General features: G+C 52.6%; 1 protein-coding gene across 1 annotated transcript in view; it reads right to left on the bottom strand.

The window, feature by feature from the left end:
* Window positions 1-204: 204 nt before the first annotated feature.
* PIK3R6 (phosphoinositide-3-kinase regulatory subunit 6) overlaps window positions 205-18,183 on the bottom strand; it is a 35,671-nt gene continuing 17,692 nt past the window's right edge. Inside the window, exons 5-20 of the mRNA XM_030506439.1 lie at window positions 16,660-16,728; window positions 16,034-16,166; window positions 14,620-14,689; window positions 13,685-13,868; window positions 12,764-12,911; window positions 11,898-11,984; window positions 11,018-11,474; window positions 9,849-9,948; window positions 8,985-9,107; window positions 8,379-8,489; window positions 6,369-6,459; window positions 5,750-5,820; window positions 5,436-5,526; window positions 4,957-5,027; window positions 3,831-3,943; window positions 205-3,083 (exon numbers count right to left, since the gene is read on the bottom strand). Coding sequence (XP_030362299.1) covers window positions 2,927-3,083; window positions 3,831-3,943; window positions 4,957-5,027; window positions 5,436-5,526; window positions 5,750-5,820; window positions 6,369-6,459; window positions 8,379-8,489; window positions 8,985-9,107; window positions 9,849-9,948; window positions 11,018-11,474; window positions 11,898-11,984; window positions 12,764-12,911; window positions 13,685-13,868; window positions 14,620-14,689; window positions 16,034-16,166; window positions 16,660-16,728 — 2,076 coding nt within the window. The 3' untranslated portion in view covers window positions 205-2,926. The remainder of the gene's footprint in view (window positions 3,084-3,830; window positions 3,944-4,956; window positions 5,028-5,435; window positions 5,527-5,749; window positions 5,821-6,368; window positions 6,460-8,378; window positions 8,490-8,984; window positions 9,108-9,848; window positions 9,949-11,017; window positions 11,475-11,897; window positions 11,985-12,763; window positions 12,912-13,684; window positions 13,869-14,619; window positions 14,690-16,033; window positions 16,167-16,659; window positions 16,729-18,183) is intronic.

The following is an 18,183-nucleotide window of genomic DNA, read 5'->3' as shown; positions in this document are numbered from 1 at the left end:
CTGTCCCTACAGGCCCTTGTAAAGAGCTCTTTGACCATGAAGTCCCTGTCTGTGTAACACAGCGTGTAGCCCCATGGCGGGGAGAAGACACTAGCCGTAGAGGGCCAAATGACACTGATGTCTTTCTATTCCTAGCAGCTTATTCCCCACCCACCCCAGGCCACATGCAAACATAAAAAACCCAACCAAACTGACAGTTTCTGCTGGCTTTTTAAATATATATTTTTTTTTTAAATTGGCTTTAAAAGGATTGCACCTTCTGACACAGATCACCTCCGACACTATACAAATAACTTATAATCCATCTACATCATTTACAGCTGTACAGAGTAAACTCTGGACACCGCAGATCACACTCCAACCCAGCGCAGAGTCTCTTGGCTTTGTAAGCATTTGCCTTGTGTGCAGGGGCACATGAACCCCCTCAGGGAGGCCCCGAAGAGACAGAGGTGTGAAAAGCCACTGGCCCCGCTTTGAGCTCTGTGTTACCTATGCAGCAGCTCAGAGGAGGACAGCTGGTGCAAGCAGGGGTTTCCTGGCTTGTTTCTGAACCTCCTGTTGAACTTCAGCTTTCTCCAGGACCAAAATGTTCACTGCTCAAGTGTGGTGTTGGTGAGGATCAACGGTTTCTGACTTGTGAGGTGAAGAACAGTACTGAAAAACCAGATGCTGTTGCTGAGATCTTGCAGCCATCTGACTCCTGGGGAAGAACATGAAGGCTTGAGGACTGTGCTTGGCTCAGCTGGGAGCAAGGGGCTACATCTGCCAGCATTTCAAGGCAGTTTCCTTAGGAAATGGTCACGTTGCTGTTGCCCAACATGATCTTTCAGCTGTTGGTGCTGGTTTACGATTAAATATTTCGTGGGACCTGGAGGCTTTTCACACTGCTGAATAACCCATCACATGCTGCCAGCTCTAGAGCTGCTATGCCCCCACAAGTGTGTTTCAGTGGTTGTTCTGGACTGCATGATACGTTCAAAGTGAGAGTGGATAAACCTTTAGCTTGGGAATGGGAAGCGATGATGCCTGCTGTGCCAGGTGATAGTGTGGGACAGAAGCAGGAATATGGCAGCCCTGTGCTTGTTGGCAAAGAGAGGGAACAGGGAAATCTGAATGCTGAACCCTTGAAAGCCTTGTGCAGATGGCAAGAAATGCAAAAAGAACTGGAAGATTTCCATGGGATCTAACCAGCCAGGAGAACCCACACGCTCAGAGCAGTTCTGCACAAGGGAAGCTCCTCTCTGGTGCTCCAGGCTGCAATACCTGCAGTGGGGCTCCTCGTTCTAAGCGTGACTCCAGAAACTGAACTGATGATCCAGAGGTGCAGCTCCCCAGGGCTGGGCAGACCCAGTGCAGACAGGAGAGGGGGTGGATTTGTCCCCAGCCACCAGGGCTAACACGGGGTGTGCCAGAGCCACCACAGCTGGGTCAGCATCACCCTGTAGCACAGGGACTCCCCATCAGTGACAGCCAGAAGTGACTGGGAATAGCTGCTCTGCACAGATACAAAGCTAAAGGACATTTTCCTTGGGCTGCTGATCCAAGCAAGCACTCCTGAGTGAAGGCAACCCAAGTAACAAGTTATCTGGGAGCTGAGAGAATAAAAAACCGATAGTGCCATAGAAGGAACCCCCCAAATCCCCTCCAGTGTGCATTTAGGGAAGACTCCCTGGAGACACTCCAGAAACCACAGGTCACATTCAGAAAGTCAATAAATACGCACTGTGTTTCTTCCGTTATTTCAGTCAGCCACAGAGTGGAATGGAGTCAGGGTCCTCCTGCACGATCATCCTGTACAGCAGCTTAGTCTGAGCCTGTCACTGCCCATCTGCAAACCAGGGGAGTGTTTCTACACCATGGCAGCAGCAGAGGAAAGGAACAGAGAAGTCTTGCAGGCATCCTGCCCACCCATCAATCCTAGGAGCACTCGTCTACATCTCTTACCCACGCAGCAGACATGGATCAAACCAGGACTGCATGGCAGACTGGGATGCAGAGGTATTGCTGGCTGACCTCACAGAGGTCTGCTGCTGCTGGGGTTGTAGGTGGTTGTTGCTGAGATGTACAACTGGAGGTATGTAACAGGCGCTCATGAGGCTCCAGACCAGATGTGGAGAGATTGTGTAGCGAAGCCACAGTGAAATCCCAGGTGGACTAAAAGGTTCAGCCCAGACATCACAGAGCTGTTGTGCTGCTTCACTGTCTGCTCAATGATGGCTTCTTCTTCAAGCAGATCTATACCATTTACAGCATATCCCACAGCACTGCCCAGGCAGGCCAAGCTATTCTTGCCCTGTTCATCACTGCCAAATATTGCACCAGATTCCCCATGTCCCAGTTTCACACCATTCATTGTTTATGTGGCCCCTTGGAAACAAGAGCAGGTTTTCCACTGGCTCCCATAGAAGTTGCATTAAACACCAGGCTCTCCCAGCTGTAGTCAGGCTTTCCTAAATCAGTCAGGGAGATAATTGCTGATTTGCCCAAATGCATCACCCTGTGCCAGAACGAAGAGTGTGCTGTGCAGAACCCTGCACAACAGGCCCTGATCCCCTGCCGGGCTGTGATACATGACCATCATAGATGTTACTGACAGGGACTGTGACCCAGAGGACAGGCAGCGCCCTCACCCCAGCTGTGTCTGCCCCAGGCTCCCTGAAATGAAGCAGCTCAAAGGTTTTCCCTGACTTGTGCAAAAGGTTAAAACTCAGTTCTTCAGCCTCGCTCTGCCCGTTGGCAGGAGGTGTCAGCTCTGGTCATCGCTGCCATTCAGCAGGGCACAGCCCCATCCACCTCTGCTGTTGCAGCATTTCACACTATTACTGCCGTAAAATCACTGCTGGTGGCTTTTAGTGTGTTTTCTTCTGCCATCTCCTCTGTGATGACCCAATGTCACATCTCTCACACCAGCTTTTTCTCGTTTTCTTCATTGGATGACGCCTGCAAATGTGTTGATAGGCAACAGCAGAGACTTGGGCATGTATTTCACAAGCCCCACATCTTCTGTTTCGTGCAGGTTGAATTTCATCGTCCTTGTCTTTTGCAAGCAGTAGCTGGGCTCTAGGCAAGGAGACACTTCCACGCTGCAACGGCACAAGAACGTATTTACTGCATGTGCAAATCTGCCCTCTAGAGCCAGAGCCTGACTTAGCATCAGGTCTCTCCACTGACTGCTAAGGGAAGACTCTCACATTGAGACGTGCAGCTGCTTTTATGCTTTGTCAACTGTTTTGGCTGGAAAGATAAGCTGATGTGCATTAGTGTTTGACCAGAAAACCAGTGTCCTTAGCCTGGCTCTGTTCCGTTCTCAGAATTTCACTTTACAGTATGTTCCATGTGGCTCATGGACCTTGAACCACCAGTCTGTTTGCTCTCAAGACATCATATGTCACTGCAACTACTATAGGCACATTGATTCCTGGTATTTTCACAGGGCTGAATTCTCTTCCCCTACCTTCACATGCTTGAGACACCCTGGTGAGGAATGCAGTCAGTGGAGAGAGCATCAGCTCCATTATATAATTAAGAAGACCTAAGATCTCACTTTGTCTCTGGAGGTACCTATCTTTCTACCGTCTTAGTGACAGCACCTTACTTAAAACGGAAGAACCATTTCAGTTCCCACACCACCCCCAAAACCACAAAGGAAAGCACCACTCTGCCCTGCTTTCCCTGACAAAGCAATGTATTTGCCCATGGGTCCTTAGTTGTGTAGGAGAATCAGGACTAGGTCAACGTGGGAAACAGCTCTGCCACCCCGGGAGCCCTTCCAGGGAGAGATGAAGGGTCACGGCAAGATGCGCAGAGCCTGGCACGTGCGGCATTCTCACCTGATCACATTCCTGTAGGTTCTTCTGCTGTCCTTGTCCAGACACACGGTGAAGGGCCTCTGCTCTGTGCTCCTGATTTTGATATTGCGTGTTTTCAACCTGTTTGCCACAGCCTGGATGGAGAGAGGAGGATGTGGTGATGGGTGGTGTGTGCACAATGGGTATGAAAGGAACAAATTATGACATTTCTCTTTTTTAACCTCAGATGTGACACAAGGTGAATTCTTTTCCTGTAACTACAACCCAGTCAAATTTTGCCAGGGCAAACTTTCCAAACTGGCAATGCTTGCACAGGTTGCAAGGTTTGGGATGTCTGATGAGGGGGCACGGTCTGCTCTCCAGGGCTGTGGTTTATCTTTGCAAGCAGCACGAACTGAAGTACCTTGGTGTTTCCAAAAGCCAGGTGAAAATAAGCAAAAGGTGGTGCTGGCAAGCTAAAAATACCAGCTGAGAGACTGTAGGCTCCAAGGCCCAAATGACCAAAGTACAATAACACTTAATGCCACCTAAACTGCAGCAACACATTCCCATGGGGCAGCATTTCCTCTGGGGTCTGTTTGACCTCTCATGTAAAACAGGAAGGACAGGAGCTCAAGCTTCCAGTCCCATCTCTGGTATATCCAGCTTTCTGAGCTGGTAATTAGATTCTATGAAGTTACTGCTCCTTGTTTATGCTTTGTTCAAATATTTCTCCAACAGCTCTACTCTTGTGAGCTCTGTGGACACATGGAGTCTGGGGAGGGCACTGCAGCTGGAGGTGAGGAGCTAATGGAGTTGATCACAAAACTACAGACCCTCTCCTGTACCCAAATGGAGCCACGATGGCTGGGGCTAAGCTGTATTTCTCCACTTTGTCCCTGGGGTCAAATAAACCCAGCATCAGCTCAGTCCTTCAGGGTCCCCTGAGGCAGGATTCAACGTGACGTTGACCAGCAGGGATGGCATTTTGGGTGTTGGCTCAAAAATCTAGACTTTTCCGTGGAAAGTAATGGCAAAACACTCTCTGAGCAGAGTGACCCCAAAGCCTTCTCCTCCCCAGAGAGTGTTTCCCCTTTCACCCTCGTTGTAAGGGATTCCCATGTGTTGTCTGTCCCCTCAAGGACCATGAGTATCCACAGCTACTTACTGAGAAGGATCGTCCTGACAAGTTGTTGATCCTAACAATTTCAGTGATGTTCACATTCAGACACACCAAGCCTGCAACAGAAGCAGCGTGTTAGCATTAGACATGGCATGATCTCGGCTCAGCTTTGAGTGGGGCTGTTGCCAGATCCCACATTTGGGTGCACTGTCTGAGGTGCAGAGCCCTCAGAGGCTATGCTAAAGGCAAGGTGAAAGAGGAAGGCTGCAGCAAGAGGAAGATGATGCCAAGCCTAGATTATGGTTACGATGAACTGAACCTCACATTACAGGGAGCCCCAGACACATCATTCATGAGGAACCGTGCAACCACAGACTGTGGTGACACTGACATGTGTCCGTCACTGATTCAACCACCACAGCCCAGGCACAACTGGCACTAAGTACCACAGTCAGATTTACTCTGTCAAGCACCAGAAAACTCAGCAAACTCTCTTCACATGGTTCCAAGCGGGAAGAACCCACCTTCAGCCTCTTCAGCAGGGATGGCTTTCATCACTAGACCTGTGGACCTCAGGGACGTAGTCAGCTCCTTCACCCGATCGCTCAGCACAACCTGCAGACAAGGCTCTGTTAGCTTACCCTGGCAGAGAGGGTGCAGGTTTTCCCACATGCCAGGTAAAGCAACAGGCTTTTAAAGTTCGCCAGGAGCTCCCTGTCCTCTCCTGGAGTGCAATTCCAGAAGAAAGGAGAGACAGAGCACTCCTTTCAGGAGATCTGTGCCATGTGGGGTACCCCTGTGAGCAGAGACATTTTGGGCTGCTGAAAGCCCCACTTACCTTTCTGTACGTTACTGTGAGATCTAAGCCAGGGCCATCGAGGGTTGTTTTCTTCTTGGTCGTGCTTAACTCTGCGAGGAAGGAATTGGGCAGGATTGAGATTTCGCTCATCCCACCTGTCTGTGGTCAGCAGAGGGGTCCTCCCATAGGACATGCCACCCCCTCTGTCACACAGCAGTTGTGGTCTGGCACACTGGCCCTTCTCTCCTTGCTTATGGAGATGAGGCTCTGTGCACTTAACAGGTCCAATCAGATGGACTCACTCAAGGGTCTATGCCCATCAGCAATGGCAAACATCCATTGAATCAGACAGCAGGGTGCATGGATGGAAGGGCTGGATGTGACCTCTGTAATGGTCCAGTCTTCAAGCACCCTTCTCACCACTGGCAACTCAAGGAAGCTGCATTTCTAATAGGGAAAACACCTGGCAAAAGAGATGGCTGTAAAGCCCAGCTTGTTTCCTCGACAAAAACATGGTGCTGGTCCAACTTCAGAGGGTCCTGGAGCCAGCCAAAGGCACAGCTTGACTGCTGCCGGCTGAGGGACAGGGCGAGCTGGAGCTGGGCAGGACCCTGCACAGGGCGGCAGCCGCAGGGCTCAGCTCAGGGGACACACGCACCTCTGTGGGAGATGCTCTCCTGGCCCTGGGTGCGCAGCTCCGTGAGGAACACGTCCTCGGCCGGCTCCTGCGCCGGGTCATTGAAGAAAACCTGGAAGAGAGACGATCTCCATGAGCAGCTCGTCCCCGGGCACCGCGGGCACCGTCCCCTCCACTGGGTGTCACTGCACACTCACACGAGTCCCTTCCCAGCCACCCGCCCCCAGGGCACGGGGAGCCGCCTCCAGGCCTGCCTGCGGGTGCTGGCTGAGCTTCAACGCATGTAATTTCTAACTCATGCACCTAAAATCAGCTGGTCACTTCACACCTATTCATATTTCCTTTTCATGGGCTTGTTTTGAGCAAAATGTGAAGACAGACAAAGGGATTGATGTGCCTTCAGCAAGTTTGCCGATGACACTAAGCTGTTTGGCTTAAGAAGGACATGGAGCTGTTGGAGCAAGTCCAGAGGAGGCCACGAGGATGATCAGGGGCTGGAGCACCTCCCGTATGGAGACAGGCTGAGAACATTGGGGCTGTTCAGCCTGGAGAATAGAAGCTGCGTGGAGACCTCAGAGCAGCTTCCAGTGTCTGAAGGGGGCTACAAGGATGTTGGAGAGGGACCTTCATCAGGGACTGTAGTGATAGGACAAGGGGTGATGGGTTCAAACTGAACCAGGGGAAGTTCAGGTTGGATATAAGAAGGCAGAAGTTCTTCCCTGTGAGGGTGCTGAGGCGCTGGCACAGGGTGCCCAGAGAAGTGGTAAATGCACCATCCCTGGCAGTGTTCAAGGCCAGGTTGGACAGAGCCTTGGGTGTCGTGGTCTAGTGTGAGGCATTCCTGCCCGTGGCAGGGGGGTTGGAACTAGATGATCCCAAGGTCCTTTCCAACCCAAACTGTTCTATGATTCTATGATTCTATAAGGTATTGAAGAACACCTCCTAAGCCTACGTGCAGCTCCTGTGGGGCTCGACCCTTACTTCCAGGAAAACTCTCTTCAGCCAAAGAGGAACAGTGTGTTCTTAACCAAAAAAGGCAGACCAGGCCCAGTGTTTCCAGCTGAAGCAGCATCACACCCTGTGTGACAACAGGGTAGGTTGGGCACCTCTATCTGAAAACCACATCTGGAGTCAGTTCCTCTTCCCCTGCTTGAGTCACCCACCCTCTCGCTTGCTTTTGATTTTTATCTTGGAGGGGAAATGAGTGAAATAAAAATTCACCAAAAAACCCCAAATTCGCAACCACACAAGCTGAGGACCTGCCAATCCAGGGGTTTACAAGCTCCATGTTATCAGTTCAAGTCCTGCTGATACTCTACTAGTAGTTATCAAAGCTCTTCCAGCTCTTCGCAAGCCACGTGCCAGTTTGCTCATGGAATGGCTGCTCCTTTGCTGCATAGGTTACCACATTGGCTATGTGTAGACTAAAAGGAGGCATGTATGTGCATCAGTGCCACCCTGAGCTTCGAAGGGGGAGAACTGCCAGGGGAGCGGATGGGAGTTGATGTTACGTGACCGAATGCAGTAGTTCTTTGCTCTCATACCAAGTGCCAGCTGTCATTGATACCGTTTCAGAGACAAGCTGGCAGGAAATAAAGAAAATGGTGTTTCAGAAAGGCCTGCAAGGGCCCTGCAAAGCACGGGAAGGTTTTGGCAAAGCCACTGAGAACACTCCTGTTTGCTCCCAGCATCCAAAGCAGCAGGAGGAGCCAGAGCTGAGCAATCCCCAATCCAGCAGAGCAGCAAATTTGTGCCCTTACATTTCAGGACTCACTTTGCTGACCTGTGTGATCCTGAAATAGCCTTCCCAGGATCACTGATTCTGCCTGAGCTGTGCTACATGATGTACATGAGCTACATGTCACTAGATCTAGGAGCCTGGCAAGGAGGGGACAGGCTGAGGAGCAGAGAGGTGCAGGCTCAGATCTGCTGTAAGCCACTAGACCCTGCTGACTTGGCACAGTTCTGCTAGCAGTGGGGTTCTACAAGCCCTGCAGGGCCACCTGAAGGTGCAAGAGATGTGGCACCCACCTTCACAGTGTAGACCTGGAAGCAGACAGGCTGGATGCCCATGCGGACATAGTAAGCAATCACATCAGTGATGAACAGATCAGTCACAAGATGTTTGCTGGGTGAGGAAGGCTGTGGAGAGCAAATCACATCATGGATCAGCCACAGTCACTTCTCAAAAACACTGCCACAAACCCTCACACCTGCTTTGGTAAATGATGAGCAATGAGCTGTGGCCCAGGGCGGCGCTGAGCCCTGCCATAAGTACTCAAACAGGAGCAGCGAAGGCTTGCACCCACCTACCACCCCTTTCTGGAGGCTACCGGTGGCGGTTCAAACTGCTGGGAAATGAGAACCGGGGGATTTCAGCAAATGCCTCATTTACATTTTCTTTCTTGAAATCTGCCAGTTCCTGTCCCTTGGCCAAAAAACCCCACCAATGGGTCTTGTGGGCTGGGGCAGTGCAGCCACATGCACCTCTCTGCTATGGGGCCCTGGGGTGGCTTTGCAGGGAGCAAGCCCGTCTTGGGGCACGGAGGAGCCACAGGGCACAAGCTCATGCTCAGGGATGGCAGATGTGTTTGGGGAATGGGCTGGGCTGGGGAGGTGGGCAGGTTTCCCTCATACCATGGTGGCCAGCTTGGGAATCATGTGGCACAGAGTGTTGATGTTGCTCTCGTACCACGGGTCGGCTCTGCCCAGGTACCCAGCCACCTCACAGAGCTCCTCTTGGCCGGAGGCAGCCTGGTCCTGTGGGAGAAACACACAGCTCAGAGTATGAGCATGGCTCAGAATACCAGGAGACACAGAGAAGGCAGAGGGAGCTGGGGCATGAATGTCCCATGAGCAGCTCCCACATCCCTCCCCCTTCCCTGCTTGGTCCAGAGAAGACGGCAAAACATTTCTTGCAGCACTCACGAAGCAGGTGCTCAAGAGCAAAAACTAAGTGAAGAATGAAAAGAAGAAATACCCACTTTTATTATGGGATGTTTGTCAGGACTCAGCCCGCTCTAGGCCAGCTTATTGTGAGAAGTGCAACTGTTTATTTATTGCTGTCTCGAAGTTACCAGAGGGGAAGAGATGTGCCCAAGATAGACTGGAAGGTAGTGACTTTAGAGCTAAAATGGGCCATGACCAAGCAGGCAAAGCTCTCAGTAAGGGGTGACCACTTCCTATAGGTGTTTGGGAGGTGAGAAAAGCATCAGCTAAAGCTCCCTCAATCCTCCTGTAACTGGGCAATAGAAACAAAACTGAATACCACTTCTCGGTTGTGCATTACCACCCATAAGGGTGATCGGAGCAACCTGAATGTCTCAGGCTGATGGATTCCTGAAGCTAGTCTGCAAACTGAGCCCAGCCAGCCTGTCTTGGCTCCCATCCTCTTTGTTCTAGTAACAAGGCATTAATGGATATGAATTTCCAGTAAATCCCCTCCTCTTCCTCCCAAACCACCGTTGGGTGCTGGCAACCAGCAGCAGAGCCCGGACCCACCGTAACATCCAAGGTGTTTGGCTGCCCAGTCACCACTGGGATGTAGTAGAACTGCAGGTTCAGCCTGGGAGTCAGGAAAACACGCCGTGTCTCCCGCTTCCTTGAAATGGAAAATAAGCAGCCGTGTCACAAGGGGAAGGTGGAAGAACGTGGCTCCTGCCAAGGCCGGGCAGTGCCAGGAGACCGCAGTGGCTCTGTTACAGGAGCACATGCCCTTCTCATACGCCTCCTTTGCCCAGTGGCACAGAGTGGCAGCAATGTCCCTGGGTTCCCAGCGTGGGCAAGGAGAGATGATGGGGGAAAGGAGTGTCCTGCAGACAGGCTCTCAGCTGGGACTGGTGGTCCGCTCTGCACCCAGCTCAGCTGCCTGCACCATGACCCAGACCCACCCCATGCTGCTCTCCTGGACCAGGTGAACCAGCTGGGAAGAGCCAGCTGGAAAACAGCTTTTCTTTAGGATTTTCCCCTTTTGCATAGGAAAATGTCTTGCCTCATTTATTGTTCATTTAACTCCTTCCATGGACAGAAGGGAAGAACTCGCTCTGTGCGTTATTTGGACCAACAGAGCCAAATGATGCCATGCAGCCAGTGAAATCAGATGCATTTGAATCTTAGAATTACAGACTGGTTTGGGCTGGAAAGGACCTTAAGCTCATCCAGTTCCAACCCCCTGCCATGGGCAGGGACACCTTCCACTAGAGCAGGTTGCTCCAAGCCCCTGTGTCCAACCTGGCCTTGAACACTGCCAGGGATGGGGCAGCCACAGCTTCTCTGGGCACCCTGTGCCAGCACCTCAGCACCCTCACAGGGAAGAGCTTCTGCCTCAGAGCTCATCTCGATCTCCCCTCTGGCAGGTTAAAGCCATTCCCCTTGGCCTGTCCCTACAGGCCCTTGTCCAAAGCCCCTCTCCAGGTTTCCTGGAGCCCCTTTAGGTGTTAGAAGACTGCTCTAAGGTGTCCCCAAAGCCTTCTCTTCTCCAGGCTGAACAAGCCCAGCTCTCAGCCTGGCTTCATGCTTGGGTGCAAAACACCAAGGTCCCGCCCTGTCCCAGGTAACGCTGGAGCCCAACCCCTCCCACAGCTATCTCGGCTGCTTTAAGAGGCTGAAGAGCAAAGCCCCCGGTCTGTCCTCCCTTCCCCAGGCCCCCAGAGGCCGTGGTCACTGGTTACCTCAAAGAGTGGTAGGCTTGGGCCAGGCGCCCCAGGATGCGGTCGTCGCCCAGCAGCAGGATGCGGGCGGTATGCAGCCTCTGGAGCGGGGCTGCCGGCTCGGGGGGGGTGCCTGGTCTCTTCTGCAGCTTCGCGGGGGGCTTTGCCCCGGGGCCGTTGCAGCCAGCCTGCAGGAAGGCCACGCTCTCCAGCGGCGACGGCTTCTTTTTGATGCCACCCTTCCTGTGGAGCCGGGAGTGCTCCGCTTCAGCGCTGCAGGGCGCGAAGGGCTCCTCGCCTGCCGCGGGCAGGTCTCGCTCGATGCCGCTGTCAGTGGAGAGCACGGAGAAGCGGCTCTGCTCACAGCACTCGCAGTCCGAAATGATGTCCTGGATCTCGAAGCTGTCCAGGTCCTGGCTGAGGCAGTCGGGCTCGCAGCCCTGCGGCAGCGGGCGGATGAACAGCACCAACTCCTTCCCTGCAGGCAGGAGGGAGCTTGAGAAGGGAAATACAGCTGAGAGCAGGCTGAGCTCTAGTCCTGCCCCACATCCCCTCTTCTCGTGCCAGTACCTCTTCCAAGAAGAGTCACTCTTCCAGTCCTGTTTCGCATTGCACCATGAAGAGAGCTCAGTATCACCCAAATCAGGGACTCTGGGCACATCCTGGTGCAGCCTGTCCCACGGGGGCTCTTTCCTCATCTCCTTTACCCCTTTTCCCCCCTAATCCCCTGATCTGATGCCAACAGATCAGCCCACAGTCAGCACGAGCCTCCACGGGTCTGGCCTTTCAGCAAAGGTTATGAAACTCACTGCTCAAGAATCAGGGCTAAATGAAACATTTTGCACAGGCTTCTCAGCCTCAGGCACCACTGAAGACCCCTACAGCCCCCCCGGGCACTCACAGAGCTGGTCGTCTTCTGTCCAGAGGTGAAAGCTGATGTTGGGGTTGGGCAGAGGAGTACCCTGCATCCCTCCCAGGGGAGCATTGCCTGTGGGAGACAAGGATGCTTGTAACACACAGGAGCAGTTTTCCCACAGAGGTGCATGAACCCCACTGGTGCTGTGCTTCAGACCCCAGCTGAGATAGCCCATGCTATCTCTTCGCAATCTCAGCTGAGATGCAAGGGAGCCCTCTCACCCCACCATTGCTGGTGATTTTTATCCCATTATGGTTCTGTGAGAAGCAGACAGACAATTTAGTAGCTCATTGGAGATGTTCCTCCTCCTCTCCCTCAGACAAAGATTTGTGTGAGGAGCTCTGGTGGATTGGAACATTTGTTATAGTCTGTGCAGCCCCTTTGGCACCAGGCTGGAACAGAGCACTGCCAGGGATGGAAGGACATGGCAGTACCACTGCCCACCACAGCCGTACAAGGGGGTTTCAAGGAGTGATGCACAGTGTCTCCTTAGCCAGGGCCACAGAAGGATGTATCTTATGTCAGTAGAGCACTAGAAAGTCTGTCCACCCTTTACAAATGGCAGACATATGACTCTGGGGCTCAGGGCACCTGAATTAGCAGCAGCAATTGCCACAGTCCCTTTCCTCAGCTGACAAATCTGCCTTCCACTGCCATGTGCAGTTTGCCATCCTGGACTTCAGGTCACTGCAAGGAGCCAGGCTGCAAGGACCTGATCCCAGTGATGGATGCTGCTGAAGTGGAGGCAGAAGGGAGGTGGGGATGGACAGCTATAGGAAGGCACAGAGGCAAGGTCCTGCCAGCTGGCTCGGCTCCCCAGCCCCCCCGTGCATGGCTGGCTGGGAGCTCACCTCCTTGCGAGGAGCCAAGGATGCTGTGGTGGATCTTCTCCAGCCTCGCCACGTGCTGGCCGCGGTCGGCGCCGGCCTCGCTTCCTGAACACTCCACTGCCACCACCACTTGCTGGAACCAGTGCTCCACATCGCTGCTGGGCATATCCTGTCATGAAGAGCAGCTGTTAACACCCAGAGGCAAGAAAAGAGGTGATGATGCACAGGCAGGGCCACAGGATGGGGCAGAAAGAGGGCAAATGAGCTCTGCAAAAATCACTGTTTCACAGCAGAGGACACAGATGTCCTCTTGTCCCCAGGGAAGGCTGGAGGAGGAGAGGTGCTGGCTGTACTACCTACTTAAAGCTTTTTCTGGCAGGTTTTCAGCTGATGGGCATGAGCTCAAGGAGGCGGCAGCAGAGCTGGCAGCTCACGCACCCCTCAGGAGATGGAGACAGCAGGCACACCAAGGTGTGTTCCTTGGAGCGGAACTCACTGAGAGCCCCTGCAGAGTTGCCTTTTTCAACCAGACATTTGTCTTACTGTGGCCCCACAGCTCCCTGAAGGAGATTTTGGAGAAAACTGGTAGAAACATTTCCACTGTGAGGTTCTGCAACGCCCAGTGGCTCAAGGAGGAGGGTGTATTTCAGCTGCACGGCCCAGCTTTGCTGTGCAAAACTGAAGACTCAAACTGAAGACTCAGAACCTTTGGCTCCTCTTGCAGCAAGTCTTTTATATTTGAAGAAGTTTTTAGTGTACCACCAGCTCTGCTCATAGCCCAGCCTTGCAATTAACACTGGGGCTACTGGGGCTGCAGACCAGCAGTGAGGACCTAGCGGGGCTTCTCCACTTGCCGTAACACCTTCCCCTGCTCAGAGGTGCCCAGCAAGAGCAAGACCATTAGAAAACCACATGTGGTGCTGCAGAAGTGCTGCCACTTACCTGGAGGCTCGCCTTCAAGCCACTGACGTCACAGCCCTCTCCCAGGGCCGCCTGCATGGCATGGATGATCACGTAGCACATGCATGCCCGTGGGCTCTGGGAGACCTGAGCTGCCTCCGTGTCGGTGACCAGCGCGTTGCAGATGGCTTCAGAGAGCAGCTCCGGATCAGCAAAGATGAAAATCCTGCGTGGGGCAGGAGTGGGGGAAAAAAGGGAGAAGAGAAGGCTCAGGGGAGACCTTAGAGCAGTGTTCTAATACCTAAAAGGGCTACAAGAAACCTGGAGAGGGGCTTTGGACAAGGGCCTGTAGGGACAGGCCAAGGGGAATGGCTTTAACCTGCCAGAGGGGAGATCGAGATGAGCTCTGAGGCAGAAGCTCTTCCCTGTGAGGGTGCTGAGGCGCTGGCACAGGGTGCCCAGAGAAGCTGTGGCTGCCCCATCCCTGGCAGTGTTCAAGGCCAGGTTGGACACAGGGGCTTGGAGCAACCTGCTCTAGTGGAAGGTGTCCCTGCCCATGGCAGGGGTTGGAAGTGGGTGAACTTTAAGGTCTCTTCCAGCCCAAACCAGTCTAGGATTCTGTGATTGTGAGATGAGGACTTCACATTACTGATATCAGGGCATATGCATTATCCCACGCAAAGGAAAAGGGTTGCTGCTAGTATTCCCCTTCTCTGCCTTGTCTTCCCACCAAAGGAAGCTCCCTGCCTCCCAGGGCCACAGAAATAAATTGTAGCACATGGAAGGAATGCAAAGCTCATTTTAGTGAGGCACTTGATGCCACCAAATTGTGTCCCTCAGGAGCACAAACTGCCATGTGGGTTGTGTCCAAATTTTTTGTTCCAATCAACATTAATTTAGGGCAGGAAGAGGATCAATTTCATTGTGAGACTATAAAAGAAATAAAAGTAACAATGCATTGGAAGGGCACTACTCACTTTTCCTGATAAGGGTATGGGTCACTTTTGAGGCTTTGTTCGGAAATGACCATTCTCTGGTACAACATTCCTAGGAAATGGAAGAAGATAAACATGCAGGAGTCAGAGCATGAGGAATGACAACACAACTCACTGGAGCCGCTCAGCACTACTCCTGGTTGTAGAGGCTGATGGTGGGTCTGCCAAGTCGGTGAACACTCACTGCTGGTGAGACAGATGTAAAAGAGCCAAGAATCAGGCCCAGAGTTAAAAATAGCCAAGGACAAAGATAGACCATGCTACAGAAAAAGAAAACTCCTTCTATTCAGGGACAATTTCCTGTATTTCCCTTCCTTTGTTTAGAGGATTATAAACTTGGGAGCAGTGTCGGAAGCAGGAGGAAGAGCCCTGCTCCCAGCCTCCGTGCCCAGGGCCACGTCAGGAGACAGTGGTTGGGTGGATATGAAGAGCACAAAATGTTTCTGAATGAGGAGACATGAGCTTTGCCCTCACCCAGCTCTGGGGTAGGGAAGACACATCCACCCCATGTTGCTCAGGTGCAATCATCTTGTGAACCTTGTTGTGAACCCCGCTGGACATCACCATCTCCCCACACTCAACCCTTCTTTCACCAGGAGGCGGGTGAGATAAAGGTGGGCCCCGGAGCTCCAGACAATGCAGCACTGGGGAAGAATGGTCAGAGTGATGCTGATGAGCTGAGACTACCAAGAATGGCCCTTTCCCTCTAATGTCCCTCCAGGTCTCTCATATTTTACCTCCCCCTCACAAGGTATCTGCACCTTACACTGTTTTACAGGATTGATTTAAAGACTTTTATTCAAGAAAACTTTAATGAGAAGAATTTTAATGAGCAACACAGAGAAAAATTAAACTAAAGTTGTCCTCTGGCTTGCTTTATAAAAGGGGTTGTTCTCTGCAGAAACTAATGACAGTTTAGTGTCGAAAACCTGATGCACAGGCAGCGGAGGGAGAGCCCGTGCCCCACAGCCTGCAACTCAGCCGCAGATGGAGATTTCACTTTGAAAAAGAAGACCTCCACAAAACGTACTGAGATGCCCATGCTGGGAGCACAAGCACCCTTTTCTCACATAGGCAGATGGTGTACGTATACCTGGCCTTAGACAGGCTGGACTTGACCCTGGTGGTGCCCACATCGACAGGAGGACCCCAATGTTTTCTGTTAGTAACTAAGGCTCAACAGCCTGAAATCGGGAGAGGGGAACTGTCCATCCAAACGCACCCCTAAGACTCCCAAGCATTTGTCCACCCCCCTGCAGAAATCCCTGCCATGGGCCCCTGCATTAGGCAAAGGCGAACTCAGGGATGGAAATCTCCCCAAGATCCCACTACCATTGCTCCCAGCACCCAAGCCATTCACTGTGCCATGCACGGGCAGAGGAGAGAACCCTTGTACCTGGTGCTGTCCTTTCCATCTTCAGCCTGATGGCATAGTCCAAGCCAATGGTGCAGAAAGGCTTGGGCAGGGTAAGCAGCTTCTTACAGAAATCATACACTCTGCCACAGAGCTCGTCGGAGATGCAGGGAGCCTGGATTGAGAAAGGGGCAGATAAGGAGGTGCCACAGGCAGTGATCCCTAAGGGTGCTCTCCCCACAGCACACCCCAGGGTGGGAGAGCGCAGAGCTACACCAAGTTCAACATGGATTTAAATGCAATATAAGAAGCAGAATAAGGCCCTACAATGGTTTGGAAACCTCCAGCAGTATCCATTGAAGGGCTGTGAGCACATTTTTGCCAGGTTGTGGCTTCCTGCACCATCAGGCACATAAACAGCTCCAGAGGAGGAGATCAGCTGGAAGGGCCTGTCACTTCCACACACGTCACAGGTGACAGTGCCTCAGCCATCAAACAGCACACTGCAAAATGCACATTTGAGTCCACCTGTGGTAGTCCCAGGGCTTTGCTGGGTGAGTACTGGGATATTTCAGCACAGGAATAGGTGCTGAGTGACCTCAGGTGGCCCCTCCTGTGGGCTCTGATTTCCCTGGATCTTGCCCCAGTGAAACCCGCAAGTAACTCACCTTTATCAAGGCGTACATCAGCGTGTGCAGCAGGGGGATGATGTAATGCCTGAAGTCACCTCGCTCTGCCTGTGGGACCAAAAGGAACCATCAGCACCAGGCAGGGTGCTGGGATGGGAGACACCAGAGCCAGGGGAGCTACTGGAGACCCCAGCATGTGCCGGGTTCTGTCTGTGCAGCCACACCAATGCCCTGGCTTAGAGGCGATGCTCCCTGGGTCAAGGTGGGGTTTGGGATCCCTGACAGGCCATCAGGGTGGGTAGGATTTCTCTGGGGCAGTAGGTCCTGCATGGTGGGCATCCCATACAGCCAAGCCCTGGGTAGGCTTGTAGAGTGATGGACCACACGGCTGGAGGTTGCTGTAGGGATGTGGAGCTTCAGGAGCTGCTGCAATAGCATGGTTTGCACATGCAGCAGCCACAGTGAGAGAGAACCAGCAGAAGTTTCTAATTGAGCTCACTGAGGAGCTCCTTTCTGTTGCAAAAACTCATGTGGAAATACAAAACCTCTGGGAAAAGCCTGTCTTACATTTGGTGGGGGTGGGACCAGAGTGAACAGGGAGGAGAGATGCTCTTGCAACCCCATCTTGGCCCATGGGAAGCCAGATGGATGCTCAAGCTGACACGGATCCAGCCCCTCCCTGCAGCCCGGTCTGGCTCTAACAGCAGCTCCAACAACAGGAGATAAAACTGGGAAAGATATTTTCACCTCAAAGATATTTCTAGCACCTTTCTTCAGGGCTCTGTGCTGATGGATCTGAGTTCAATGGAAATGATGGCAGCAAAGCTTTAAAAATCATCAATAAAATGAGTAACACTGAATTGCTGAGACCAGCTTGCATTTGCCCTTGGCCCTGGCAGAACTCAAGCGTGAGGAATAACTGCATGATGTTCACAGTGCTTGGACGTGTGCACAGGGATCTGTGCTGCACTGACGCCTTGGTTCAAGTGTGTGATATGGGTGTTGATGGAGGGAGGTGACAGGGTCTGCAGAGGCACTGAGCAGCACCCAGAGACATGGGAGCTGAGCAGTGCCAAGCAAGACAGCTCCATCCTTCCAGCTCAAAGGGAGAACCAGCAAAGATGCAGAGAAGATGGTAATTGGAGGTTCCTGCATACAGGACGGGTGGCAGGGACTCACCACCAGCATGGGGAGGAGGAGGGGGAGTGGGGACAAGGGATTTTCTTCACTGCATCAGAATGAGAAGGCGCTGGGTAAAGTGAAACAGGCTCATCAGAAAGAAAAGGTGTTACTTCTACACGACACCTCACCAAACCACAGACCAGGATGCTGCGAGCGCTGAAGGTTTCCATGAGACCAGAAAATGACAAGAGAAATCAATGAAACAAAGAACCCATCACAAGTTTTCCAGCAACTGCTCTCAGGACAGGACCCTGCACTGGGGATTCTGCTCTGACACACTCTGTGGTGGGAATGAGTGAGGCAGAGCAGAAACTTCCACTCTACCTGTGACTGCAGCTGGCTGGGGCAGGATGAGGGAGCTCTGGGGGTGGTCTGAAGTGT

The sequence above is a fragment of the Strigops habroptila genome, chromosome 14 (assembly GCF_004027225.2).
Source record: "Strigops habroptila isolate Jane chromosome 14, bStrHab1.2.pri, whole genome shotgun sequence".
In the NCBI taxonomy this organism is placed as follows: Eukaryota; Metazoa; Chordata; class Aves; order Psittaciformes; family Psittacidae; genus Strigops; species Strigops habroptila.
This window is presented reverse-complemented; position numbering and strand designations above follow the sequence as displayed.